The following is a 13,408-nucleotide window of genomic DNA, read 5'->3' as shown; positions in this document are numbered from 1 at the left end:
CGGCGCGTCCCCCGGGCGTGTCCGCTGCATGTCTCCGTGTGTCCGCAGTACTGCGCGGGCGGCCAGTGCCGCAACACGGCGGGCAGCTTCACGTGCGTGTGTCCCGAGGGCACGCGCCACGAGCCCGAGCTGCAGCTGTGTCGGGACATCGACGAGTGCGAGGGTGAGACTGAGACACATTACATCGAGTCCGACTATGAGCGCGGCGACATACCCCCCACCTTCCCGACGAGGACAGGTTACACACTTTATAGTTATTACTCTCCACTGCCCCATCGCCCCCACCGCCTGCGGCTTGCTAGCTTCACGACCGTCATGGGTACCTAACTATAATACGGTAACGACTTTGCTGCTAAGTATAATGAACAATTCATGATCACGTTGTCAATTTGAGATTCAAAACGTATGTTATTATGGTAAATACATTTTAATACACGCGATCCCCTGTCACTGCACCGCTTTCGTTCAAACCGAACCAGGGACCCGGGTACACTGACATCACCATCATTACAAGATTCATTTGAATGCACGTTGCGGGTTGTTTAGATTGGTGAGATTCAGAACAGCTATAACCTAATATTAATAGTAGACTTTGGTCAATATTAAGATCACGCTTCTTTAAATATAAACCATAACATTACGAATATTATGTAATAACGTAAAATAACAAAATTGTATTAACATAAGAATAATTAATTAGAAGTGAAACTGTAGTTTTTAATTTTTCAAATGAAACAAAACAAAACAAATAAAATGGCTTTTAAACGCTAAGTATTGTATATAAATTATGAATAAATAGCAAAATTAATTTAGTGCGTAGCCGGTAATCGATCTCTGTGTAAAGTTTCCGTTCCGTGGTGCAGAGCTGGCGAGCCCGTGCGACAACGGACGCTGCATCAACACGCACGGCGGCTTCGAGTGCGAGTGCGAGCTGGGCTACGTGCTGGACGCCACCGCGCAGCGTTGTCTGGGTGAGTGGCTCGCCGGGGGGGCGCCTCGCGCGTGGCCTCCCTGTACTCACGCACCCACCGTGTGTGTGCAGACAACCGGCGCGGCTCGTGCTGGCGCCGCGTGGTGGACGGACAGTGCGAGGCCGCCGCGCCAGAGCTACTCCTGCGCCAGGAGTGCTGCTGCAGCGTGGGGCTGGCCTGGGGCTCGCCCTGTGCGCCGTGCGATCCCGACCACTGCCCCTGCCCCAAGGGATTCGCCAAGGTACCTTTCATTATTTCAACGTTAGCGTGGTATGGACATGTGATGCGTAGAGAGAAGATGCATGTGAATAGGAGATGTATGGAATTGGTAGTACAAGGTAGAGGGGGAAGAGGTCGACCGAATAAAACATAGAAGGTGGCTGTGAATAACTATGAGAGAGAGAGAGGAGGCAGTGTTGAGATGACGGCTGATAGAAGAGAATGGAAGAGAAAAATTAGCTGTGCCGACCCCACCTAGTAGGATAAGGTGGAAAAGAAAGAAGACTATTTAAACGACCGATTTAAAAATTCGTTTTTTAATGTCTGGTCGACCATTTCAATGAATTGGACTTTTGCGGTCTCATTAAGAACCAATGGAGGTATGGAGACTAGACCGTAATGCGCAGGGTATAAGAGCGAGTGTCGGTTGTCCGCAGCTGGACGGCGCCACGTGCCGCGACGTGGACGAGTGCGCGCTGAGTGCGGAGCTGTGCGCGGGCGGCACGTGCGTCAACACGGACGGCTCCTACCGCTGCGACTGCCCGCCCGGACTCACGCTGGACTCCACCGGTACTGCACCACTTTACTAATGACATGGCATCCCATAATCTATACTACTATATAAATCTACAGTGGTTTTTACGGTTGTTCCGTTGTAACTATTGAACCATGCATCCAATTGAGTTGAAACTAATGGATAGGCTAATATTTATATGAGTATTGGACTCCCTAATAATAATGACAATAAATAATAATGTTTATTTTAAATGCCCAGCGAAGCGGGCGAGTACGGCTATTAACGGATAAAATTAAATTGAGAATGGTTTTTTTTTTTTTTTTTTTTTTATTGCTTAGATGGATGGACGAGCTCACAGCCCACCTGATGTTAAGTGGTTACTGGAACCCATAGACACCTACAACGTAAATGCGCCACCCACCTCGAGATATAAGTTCTAAGGTCTCAGTATAGTTATAACGGCTACCCCACCCTTCGAACCGAAACGCATTACTGCTTCACGGCGGAAATAGGCGGGGTGGTGGTACCTACCCGTGTGGACTCCCAAGAGGTCCTACCACCAGTAATTACGCAAATTATAATTTTGCGGGTTTCATTTTTATTACACGATGTTATTCCTTCACCGTGGAAGTCAATCGTTAACATTTGTTGAGTACGTATACGGTACAAAAAAGTTTAATTTTTTAAATTCTACGTTATCAATAAATAATAATTTCTACATTTGCCTGTATTTGGGTGATTATTGTTGTCGAGTTTTGATTAATTTAGAGTTTGTAAACTATGCAAAATTGGGTTTTGAACAGATAAATTTGTTGCTGTAATGGTTTTTAGGAAGGTTTCATAAATGCTGATTGGTCTTCTAGAGTCCTAGAGTCTAGAGTCCTAGAAAACCATTTAGCATCAGATCATGCAGAAAGTGGGTAACCGAATCTTTTTTAGGCATGGTGTAGTTGTGATGACAATATAGTTTCTGAAATATCAATTTTTTTTTGTTAATGTGAACTTTTTGGTGATAAGAATAAAATATCACGAAGTCTGAAACAAGGGCGGATCCAGCTTTGGCGCCAGGAGGGGGTCACATAGTCAAATTTAGATGCGTTCGTTCCCAAACGTTTGCCATTATACAAAGTTATTATATTAAATTAATTAAATATTGAAGGTATGTAGTTACATAAAATCTGTATGGTTACAAAATATATAAATAAAATCATTATATTCAATTAGTGGTCCACCTAAGTCCTGGACCCAGCTCAGGGGGTGGTCATGACCCCCATGACCCTCCCCCTGGATCCGGCATTGGTCTGAAAGCTCTAAAATAATACCAATGCATATCACATACTTCAGAGTTCTTGCTCTTTTGTTACATACATGAACTATTTTTTTATGTTTATAGTATTGATCTTAATTTCTAAGTACAGCTAATATTCATTGCATTAATAATTCGAGCAATAAACATTGGCTTTGTTCCTTCATAATAACACAAGCTTTTGCCCGCGACTTCATCCCCGTGGAATAGTTACTTTGGCATAACGCTAAATTTTATCCCCCGCTTCATTTATGTAGGAAGTGAAAATATTTTTGAATTATAGAATGATAAGGAATTAAAGACTATTTAAGCCCCTATTTTGAAACATTATTTATTGGCGCTCCACTTGTATTGGTCTTACCGTGATGTTAAATAGCCTATCCTCAATAAATGGGCTATCTAACACTGAAAGAATTTTTCAAATCGGACCATTAGTTCCTGAGATTTGCGCGTTCAAACAAACAGAACTCTTCCGCTTTATAATATTATTATAGATAACGGATACGCACGTTTGTGGCCGCGTGTTCAGTGTTTTGGTAAGCTTAGTTAGTCTTGCTCGTTATATTCGCTCGAGTGGTAAGTGCGTGTTGCAAGTGGTGAGGTTGCAGGTAACCGCTGCGTGGACCGGCGGCGCGAGTCCTGCTACACGGAGATGACGGGCGGGCGCTGCTCGGGCCCTCTACCCACCGACGTGCTGCGGGCCGTGTGCTGCTGTTCAGCCCTGGGCAAGGCCTGGGGGAACCAGCGCTGCGAGCCCTGCCCTAAGAAAGGTACCTGTCCCATGTTAAGTTTATTTATTTATTTATTGCTTAGATAGGTGGACGAGCGCACAGCCCACCTGGTGTTAAGTGGTTACTGGAGCTCATCGACATCTACAACGTAAATGCGCCACCCACCTTGAGATATAAGTTCTAAGATCTCAGTATAGTTACAACGGCTGTCCCGCCCTTCAAACCGGAACGCATAACTGCTTCACGGCAGAAATAGGTAGGGTGGTTGTACCTACCCGCGCGGACTCCCAAGAGGTCTCCCAGTAAAGTTGTTAAGTACTTACTATAGCTGCTTACCTTGAGACTTCAGATTGCAAACCGTCCCTTTAAAACGAGGCAGAACTAGGCAACCTTTGTCTGGCGCGTCTGCTGGAAGAAATTTGATATTTAGCATTTTTGTAATTAATTTTCTTATTACCATATCATATTGTTATAGGTTTTTGTGAATACATTTCGTACGCAAAGGAAATGTTTGGTTTTCAAGCGATTTAAGATATTGCATTAGAAAATAATGTTATCATTCGCTTTTAGGAACGGATGCCTATCAAAACCTGTGCATAGCAGTGGGCACTCTGCTACCGCCGAACCAGTGGGACAGACCGATCGACGGCAACATGACCGACATCTGGTCACAGGTCGGAGGAGACGAGAACGGGGACGGGTATGGGAAACAGTGGGGTGAGAATGGTAGCGACGGAGGTTGGGATACCTGGGGGAACGGAACCGTTGGAGGAAACGGACCGGGACTGATCCCCGGACAGATGGAAGTTAACGAGTGTGCAGCTTTCCCTGGACTCTGCGGCCATGGACGCTGTAGAAACCTGCTTGGCGGGTTCACTTGTGATTGTTTCCCTGGATACGAAAAGGTACGACCAATAAATGCTTGATCGTCTATAATATCTAAGACTGTTGAACTCCGACATGCTTTGTTCGGTTCCTCCATCTTGGAAATCCTTAATATCTATCGCAAATGGGCATGGACAGAAAATTGATATTCATATTAATATATTTAATAAGTGATAGCCCTTATTGCCAGTGATTCTGACACATCTCCTATTTGAGGCACCCTTGTCGTTGGGAGGGAATTTTTTATATACGTCTTTATATATCCATTGTTTCTCAGGATTCAAAGAACCACACGTGCGTGGACGTGAACGAGTGTGAGATCGTGGACGGCGTGTGTGGTGACGGCGACTGTCACAACACTGAAGGCAGCTTCACCTGCCACTGCCGTCCTGGGTACAAGGCGGACGACTTCTCCAAGATATGTGTCGGTCAGTAGCCAACGGAATGTTGATGCGATTGAAATTGGCATACGGGCACCTTTTTGGGACCCACAAGAAACCATTGGATATAGTAGGATTGGTCACCATGCTAGTCTGCAGGGTGGTGCGCGGGGCACATTCAGGCTCCTACAGACTGAGCCCTCTCTAGCAAAACACAGTGTACAACAGCTTACGTCTTTTTGAATCTCCTGTGTCCGCCCAATGCGGATAATTTCATTCAAGAAGTAAATAATTTCTCTGATTGTGTCTCTAATGTGCATCGGATGATGAGGCACCAGCCTAGTGGTGGTAGTAAGCTAAATGTAGGATTTGATTTTTGGTATACATGAGTCGACAATATGAGTCCCGGCTTACAGAAATATTTACGACAATAGTTGTACTTAGTGGAAGATACCTGTTGTACCGTTGAGAGACGTTCACTAAACAGTCATTACACGTCAACTCTTTACTTCAAGATAAGATACAAATTTCAAGTTTTAAATTTACTACAATCATGGCCACCCTTGTTTTTCAAGATTACGTACCGCGCAGCGTAACATAACAAGAGGCACGATTCCGATCCTGTAGTAGATTCATTCGCGAAGCAGATGCTCTTGAGTTGTTAGGTCTCCTTCGGACGTTCGGGCAGCTGTTAGCAAATCCCACCCCTCCTGGCTGAGCCTTTTGCTCGCCCATCTGTTCTGCTGAAACTAAAAACAAGAGAGACAAACATAGTGACGATTACAGCACGAGCATGTTACATGTGCAGACATAGACGAGTGCGCGGACAACGACGCGTTGTGTCGCGGCGGCCGCTGCGTCAACACGGCGGGCTCGTTCCGCTGCGAGTGCGGCCACGGCATGGAGCTGGCGCCCGACAGACTCTCCTGCAAGGACATCGACGAGTGCTCCATCACCTCAGGTACCCGCCACTTGCCGCGCGGCCTGAGCCTCTTACGTGATCTCTTCATCTGGTTAACTTAGTCAACGTGAATGCAGAATTTACAGGCATTACTTTATTGGTCTAAGTTAATGGTCGGCAACCCGTGGCTTGCGATCCTCATACGGCTCTTTGCCTCTTCGACTATGGTTCTTCCGCGAAATGTTTACTCCAGGCACGAAATATTATATATTATCTTGCCTTGTAAGAGACGAGTAAACATTTTTTACTTTGAATATAGAGGTATATGTTAAAAAAATGGCTCTTTGAATAAAATTAAATTGTGTATCTTCTATAATTGGCTCTTTTGGTTGACATGGTTGCCGACCACTGGTCTTTTTTTTATTGCTTACATGGGTAGACGAGCTCACAGCCCACCTGGTGTTAAGTGAGGCCTACAGATATCTATGACGTAAATGCGCCACCCACCTTGAGATATAAGTTCTAAGGCCTCAGTATGGTTACAACGGCTGCCCAACCTTTCAAAACAAAACGCATTACTGCTTCATGGCAGAAATAGGCAGGGTGGTGGTACCTACCCGCGCTGACGCACAAAAGGTCCTACCACCAGTAATTACGCAAATTATAATTTTGCGGGTTTAATTTTTATTACACGATGTTATTCCTTCACCGTGGAAGTCAATCGTGAACATTTGTTAAGTACGTATTTCATTAGAAAAATTTGTACCCGCCTGCGGGATTCGTACACCGATGCATCGCTAGATACAAATGCACCGGACGTCTTATCCTTTAGGCCACGACCACTTCAAAAGTTGGACTGATCTAAGTAAGACGACTGGTCTAAATAATAGTTGTAGTTGTAAAAAAGTCAAGAATTCGTGACATGGCCAAGTGTTCGGTCGCAGGTATCTGCAGCAACGGCGCGTGCGAGAACCAGATGGGCACGTACCAGTGCGTGTGCGACGAGGGCTACGCGCAGTCCACCGTGAAGTCGCACTGCGACGACATCGACGAGTGCGCCGAGGACGCCGCGCGCTGCCAGCACTCCTGCGTCAACACGCCCGGCTCCTACCACTGCACCTGCCGGTTCGCAACTACCTCACTCTTTAGCCCTACAGCTTTTCTGCTCTGGTTTTGGTGGTCACAGTCACGTCAACGTTTGCATAAATTGTCTATACCGTATCGAGTATTGTTTTAAAAGCCGTTAATAAAATTGAGCTACAATTTGAAAATGAGTACGTGTTCTGCTGGGAACATCACTCCAAGAGTCACTGGTTGAGCTGCGAATGACTATCAACATTTATCGTCAAATAACATTACGGTGTTTCACGGATGTGTCCTTTTTATATTATCGCCTTAGTGGTGGTGGTTACCGTCGCTTATGGTCGTCAGGGATTGAGTCCCTGCAGCTCACATCCGTGTTGGCGTCACCCCAGACACTGATCTGACGACGCGCGTTGCAGCGAGGGCTGGCACCTGCGCGCGGACGGGCGCTCGTGCCGCGACATCGACGAGTGCGCGGGCGGCGCGCGGCCCTGCGGCGGCGGACAGTGCCGCAACACGGTCGGCTCCTACACCTGCACCTGCACGGACGGGCTGGTGCCGTCGGCCGCCGGCGCCAAGCCCACCTGCCAGGACATCGACGAGTGCGCAGACGTGAGTCGCTCCACGCCCTCTGTACCTGTTAATCACCCTGTTTATCTATGAAAGATTCATTGTTACATTAACTCTAAATTAGCTGATATCTACGATAATTATGATGAGTGTAGATGAGTTACAGAAGAGTGTGGATCCTCAGATACCGGAGCTGTGCGGTGCCGGGTCGTGCCACAACACGATCGGCTCGTTCGTGTGCCAGTGTCCGGATGGGTACAGCGTGAAGCCGGAGCAGGGACCCGCCTGCACCGACGACGACGAGTGCGAGCTGGGCACCTGCGACTGCCACCCCGCCGCCGACTGCATCAACCTACCGGTCAGTGATCTCCACAGTGCCCCCTCGCGCCAGGGCTGTGACCGAAATGTAAAGCAACTCGTGGTGTTGTCGTCAGGGCTCGTTCCAGTGCCGGTGTCGGGACGGGTGGCGCGGGGACGGCGCCACGTGCGAGGACGTCGACGAGTGCCTCACCAACAACGGCGGCTGCCACCCGCGGGCCACCTGCGCCAACACGGACGGCTCCTTCCGCTGCCTCTGCGACACCGGCTACAAGGGAGACGGGTACGGGCTCCGAACGGTCTGCTGTGTGTATGTGCTCGCGTGCACATGCAGTCAGTGGTAACGCATACGCGTGGTGCAGGTACTCGTGCGTGGACATCGATGAGTGCGCCAACGACCCCACGCTGTGCGAGAACGGGCACTGCAGCAACACGCCGGGCGGCTACGAGTGCGACTGCGACGTGGGCTTCACGCGCGCCGCCGACGGACGCTCGTGTCTGGGTAAGTGACGCACTCTGCTCCCGCGCGGCGCTGCCTATGTGCCTCGAAATCTTTCAATAGTTGATCTCAAAGTTATAGTTCAAAATCGAGGTCTTAAGTCCACATTAAATTGTTACAATCGTATAGACACGATTCGTGCAAAAAATAAAACCGATTTTAAGCTGATTTCTAACCTCACACAATATCCCCCCAATTGTTAGAGATGGACACTGTAGATGGATCTAGCGCGCGTTTTAAGTGAGTGGTGATGACAAATATTTCATATGGACCTTTATCTTGTTTCTGTGTAGACATGGACGAGTGCGCCACGTTCGACAACGTTTGCGTATTCGGGCGTTGCGTGAACACGTACGGCATGTTCAAATGTATCTGCGACAAGGGGTACCAATCGGACAGCGTCGACGATCGTAAGTGAATGAATGAATGAATGATTTAGTTTATTTCAGACAACAGCAAGTCCATATGTGCACATAGTATCATTGAAACATACATAAAATTAACAAAACCAATCAAATAAAAAAGATACATTTATTAAAAATAATTATCTGCTGAATACATTTCAAATATTCCATTCAACTGATACTTACTTCGAACCCTACATTGTTATTATTATTTAGTCCGCAAGTGAACCATGGTACAATGGTTCAAGTACCGACAGTCATAACGGTCTGTTAATGCCTTCAGGATGCTATAAGTGTCTTTCCCGGACGTTACTTGTATGTCTTACGTAATTAGCACTGAAATGACAAAAATCAACTTCTCTTTTCTTCAAGTAAATAATTTAAAAGAACCATCAAGGAAATCATGCCCAAAGCTGCAAAAGTTACAGGAATATCTGACGTTACGTTGTCCTCGGCCTCGGCTGTCAGGGCCGGCGTCCGACAGCCCCGAGCGGGGGCCGGGGGGTCCGGTAGTAACGCGTGTGTGGTCCCGCAGTGATGCCCGGCTTCAACTGCACGGACGTGGACGAGTGCAAGTCGCCGCAGTCGTGCCAGTACGGGCAGTGCATCAACACGCAGGGCTCCTACACGTGCCGCTGTCCGCCCAACTACGAGCTGGTCTCCGACGGCACGGCCTGCTACGGTGCGTACCGCCTTATGTTCTCTACTTGTGTATATTGGACTTACACTATGTATTAGACTTACAGCACATTGATTTCAATCTGTTGAATAATTGTTGGCATTATACTTTTAACTAAACTAACCAGCTATTCTGAATAATTCGAGTCGATCATAAGCCTGCACGGGTGGATACCACCATCCTACTTATTTTGGTCGCAGACCAGTCACGCGTCTGGCTTAAAAAGTGGGACAGATGTTAAACAATATAGTTCATTGGGACTTCGACGTCTCCGATAGACTCTCGTAATCACTTAGCGCTGAATGAGCCGTCAGCTCGCTCATACTTTTTTGCCAATTATACAAAATCAGTTTAATATCAGTTTTAACAAGAAGTAGGAGTAGTAGTGTAATGCTTGCGTTGCGGCTATATGACCTCACTTAGCTGAAATGTTTTCATATCAATTTCAGATTCCCGTAAGGCCCGTTGCTACGGTAAAGTGGATCTGCGCTCCGGGACGGAGACATGCCGGGACAGCGATGAGCTCTCCGAGGACGGAACCATGGCCGCCTGTTGCTGTTCCGTCGGTGAGACATCCTTACTATCTGTTACACACCATGAGCTCCTTACTTTGCGGCTGTCCATGATCGTTCACCATCGTCTGGACCGAATGCTAACGAAAGTTAATGTGGTAACTTGAAATGCAGCACCCTCTAGTGGGCTAGCACAGTCTAAGGCACGATTCCTTATTAATTAACCCGAGTCAATGAACGTACGAAGTGACACTTATATCGATAGAAATTTACTTACATATGTCTCTGAGCACATTGCGGTTGGTTATTCATTGTGTAGGCGGGTTATTTTGGTTAATAATGTATAAGATAACAATAGATAGTTGTGTTGTGTAGGAGCGGCGTGGGGCAACTACTGCGACCCGTGTCCGGAGCCGGGCTCTGAGGCCTACCGCCAGCTGTGTCCTGGGGGACCGGGGTACCAGCCGGTACTAGAACCGGTATGTCACGCTATTATTATTGGTCTGATTTTTATCCAAAGTTTGTTTTTATTCCCGAAAATATTTATTGTTAATTAAATTGTTCATAATTAAAAAAAAGGGAACTAACACCTATTGATATGATTGAAATGAAGTGTACGGTTGAGAACGTCGCCGTCCCGCGGAGACACTGACCAACTGTTGTGGCCGACAGCCGTCGTACGTGGTGACGCTGGCCGACATCGACGAGTGCGCCGCGCACGAGGGCCTGTGCGCGCACGGCACGTGCACCAACACGTTCGGCTCGTTCGTGTGCACGTGCGGCGCGGGCTGGAGTCTGGCGCCCGACGAGCTGAGCTGCGAGGACGACGACGAGTGCGAGCGCCCCGACGTGTGCGGGCCCGGGGTCTGCCGCAACCTGCCCGGCTCCTACGTGTGTCTGTGCCCAGAGGGATACGTCGCCATGCCCAACGGAAGTCAGTACCTTCTACAGAACCTATCAACTAACATGAGGCTGAAGATTCAGTTCTTCCTTTGACCTAAGATAGTTAAATGGACAAGTGATGAGCTCTATTCCGTACTTATCGGCTCATCTACCGTGAGACAGTGTACCGAAGTTCGATAGCGTATAAATAAAAATGCTAAATGCTTAATATGTTTAAGATCTTGACTGCTATAAAAACAAAGATTTTTCTTAAATATAATTGAAGCAAAAAAATTACGGCTCTTAACTAGATTTATTTAAAATGAATGTGTACTTCCGTCCACACAGAGGAATGCGTGGACGTGAGACAACGACAATGCTACATGGAGTGGAACGAGGAGGACCAGAGCTGTGCGGGGGCGGTGGGAGTCCCGCAGACCAAGTACTTGTGCTGCTGCTCTGTGGGGCACGCCTGGGGAGCGCCGTGCGAGGCGTGTCCCCCGCGGGGGTCCCCGGCACACACGGCCCTGTGCGGCGAGAAGCCAGGGGAGTACATCAACCCTGTCACCAATGAGACGAAGCCCATCGACGAGTGCGACATCATGCCGCAGCTCTGCAAGCCTGGTACCTGCCACGACACGCCCACTGGGTTCCAGTGCGGATGTGATCATGGGTGAGTTTGTTTCAATGACATACTTGGCTACAGATAGAAAGCTGTAAACATTATGTATAATAAGATATAAACTTTCGAAAATAATAATATTTTACTAACTTACTTACTAACAACAAAATTGATTGCAAAACAATTGTAATCTACCGCCGCCCTAGCGTCCCACTAACATTCCCTTGAAATTACAATACTTGATATTTTAAAACATCAATAGACTGAATGTGGTCGAGTAAGTAAGTGGGTGTGTGTTCACATGCCAGGTACGAGCACGACAACACATCGCACCTGTGCCGGGACGTGGACGAGTGCTCGTGGGGCCGGCCGCCCTGCCGCGGCATGGCGCAGTGCGTGAACCTGCCGGGCGCCTTCGAGTGCCGCTGCCCGCCCGGGTACCGCCTCACGCCCTCTCTGGACGAGTGCGAGGACGTGGACGAGTGTGGCGACCAGCGCATTTGCGACCACGGGGACTGCAGGAACACTATCGGCTCTTACAGGTACCCCGTCGTATAGAATATTAGTGATAAGCATATATTAAAATACGTCATAGATTGTACGCCGAGAGGACTGCGGTACCGACAGACTTCGACCGATATTCACAACTATTGTTGTCTCTTTTCTATCGTTCCCTCACTGCATGTGACGTTCCTCCACAGTGTTCGGTCATGGGTGGCCTGGACGGCATGGCATGGTACAGACTACCATCAAGTGCTTCCCTCACTAGATCTGATCATCTAGCTATTGCTGTGCCCACGGCGCGCTTGCCTTCAAAGCGACCCGCAATTATGAGCTTCATATTGTACATAATTGTACATCAGAAATGAGTTGTTTAAACAGACAGTGAGGTCTGTCGTAGATATTAGGCTCGAGTAACATCTTGACAAACAAGAAGACTTAGGGACCCCTGGAATAAATTGTCAGTATCATATTCCACGAAGGTTTTCACTCGAGGCGAAGTTCTTGCAAATAAGTAAAAAAAATTTATTATAAGAATTGCTATTATTGATTGCAGGAAATATAAAGGTTTCTTTTTTTTTTATATTCCACAGACACGCTAGCTTGACGACCTTGACCATCGACAAGCTACGACGAATTGTCATTAGTCAGTCTGTCATGTACATTTGACCGTTTCAGATGCGAATGTAAGCCCGGGTACACTCTCCGGGAGAACGTGTGTCGCGACGTGGACGAGTGCTCGCGGCCGCGGCCCGTCTGCAGGAACGGCACGTGCGAGAACCTGCCGGGCGCGTACCTGTGCCACTGCGACGACGGCTTTAAGGCGGGACCCAACAACGACTGTGTCGGTAAGCACCCCCCTCTAGTGCTGTCGGACCGCTGGACTAATTATCTGTTTTTTTTAGGGATTTTATGACCTGGTAACTAAGACCTTTAAGTCATATCTTATTTTAATTTATATTCTTGATTTTATGAAAAATGATAATATGGAGTGAAATGAAGATGATTAATTTAAGACATTAATCAACTGGGATGACATTAAATGAAACTACTTATCCGTGGAACGAAGCTGCCAACGATCTGTAAATATTGGTCCCTTGTTCTCTTTGAAAATTGTGTATTTGTCGTGTGACACAGATGTGAACGAGTGTCGTGAAGGCGGCATGGTCTGCCGCAACGGTCGCTGCCGGAACACGGTGGGCTCGTTCCGCTGCGAGTGTGCGCCCGGGTACACGCTCACGGCCGACGGACGCAACTGCCGCGATGTAGACGAGTGCGACGAACTGCCGCACCCCTGCGGGAGGGACGGGAATCCCTCTTGCACTAACACTAATGGAGGGTAAGAATACAGTTGTTTAATTGTTGTTGAAATATTATTTCAATATAAAACAATCAAGGACGGATCTAGATTTGGCGCCAGGAGGGGTC

At 47.7% G+C, this 13,408-nt stretch overlaps 1 protein-coding gene across 3 annotated transcripts in view; it reads left to right on the top strand.

Moving 5' to 3' along the window:
• The window catches only part of LOC101738553 (fibrillin-1), a 78,951-nt gene that overhangs the window by 51,540 nt on the left and 14,003 nt on the right, over window positions 1-13,408 (top strand). For 2 of the 3 annotated variants that reach the window (XM_062674589.1, XM_038018441.2), the window contains 22 exons: window positions 49-238; window positions 864-971; window positions 1,043-1,212; window positions 1,628-1,760; window positions 3,622-3,783; window positions 4,315-4,649; window positions 4,907-5,057; window positions 5,818-5,970; window positions 6,855-7,035; window positions 7,413-7,605; window positions 7,748-7,921; window positions 7,998-8,164; window positions 8,244-8,383; window positions 8,674-8,790; window positions 9,320-9,466; window positions 9,913-10,029; window positions 10,351-10,454; window positions 10,648-10,909; window positions 11,206-11,530; window positions 11,788-12,021; window positions 12,659-12,828; window positions 13,118-13,319. In XM_062674589.1, coding sequence (XP_062530573.1) covers window positions 49-238; window positions 864-971; window positions 1,043-1,212; window positions 1,628-1,760; window positions 3,622-3,783; window positions 4,315-4,649; window positions 4,907-5,057; window positions 5,818-5,970; window positions 6,855-7,035; window positions 7,413-7,605; window positions 7,748-7,921; window positions 7,998-8,164; window positions 8,244-8,383; window positions 8,674-8,790; window positions 9,320-9,466; window positions 9,913-10,029; window positions 10,351-10,454; window positions 10,648-10,909; window positions 11,206-11,530; window positions 11,788-12,021; window positions 12,659-12,828; window positions 13,118-13,319 — 3,935 coding nt within the window. The remainder of the gene's footprint in view (window positions 1-48; window positions 239-863; window positions 972-1,042; window positions 1,213-1,627; window positions 1,761-3,621; window positions 3,784-4,314; window positions 4,650-4,906; window positions 5,058-5,817; window positions 5,971-6,854; window positions 7,036-7,412; window positions 7,606-7,747; window positions 7,922-7,997; window positions 8,165-8,243; window positions 8,384-8,673; window positions 8,791-9,319; window positions 9,467-9,912; window positions 10,030-10,350; window positions 10,455-10,647; window positions 10,910-11,205; window positions 11,531-11,787; window positions 12,022-12,658; window positions 12,829-13,117; window positions 13,320-13,408) is intronic. The other variant, XM_038018442.2, reaches the window with a different exon arrangement.

Source organism: Bombyx mori, chromosome 21 (assembly GCF_030269925.1).
Source record: "Bombyx mori chromosome 21, ASM3026992v2".
Lineage (NCBI taxonomy): Eukaryota > Metazoa > Arthropoda > Insecta > Lepidoptera > Bombycidae > Bombyx > Bombyx mori.
Note: the sequence above shows the minus strand (reverse complement) of the source record. Positions and strands in the feature narration are given on the sequence as shown.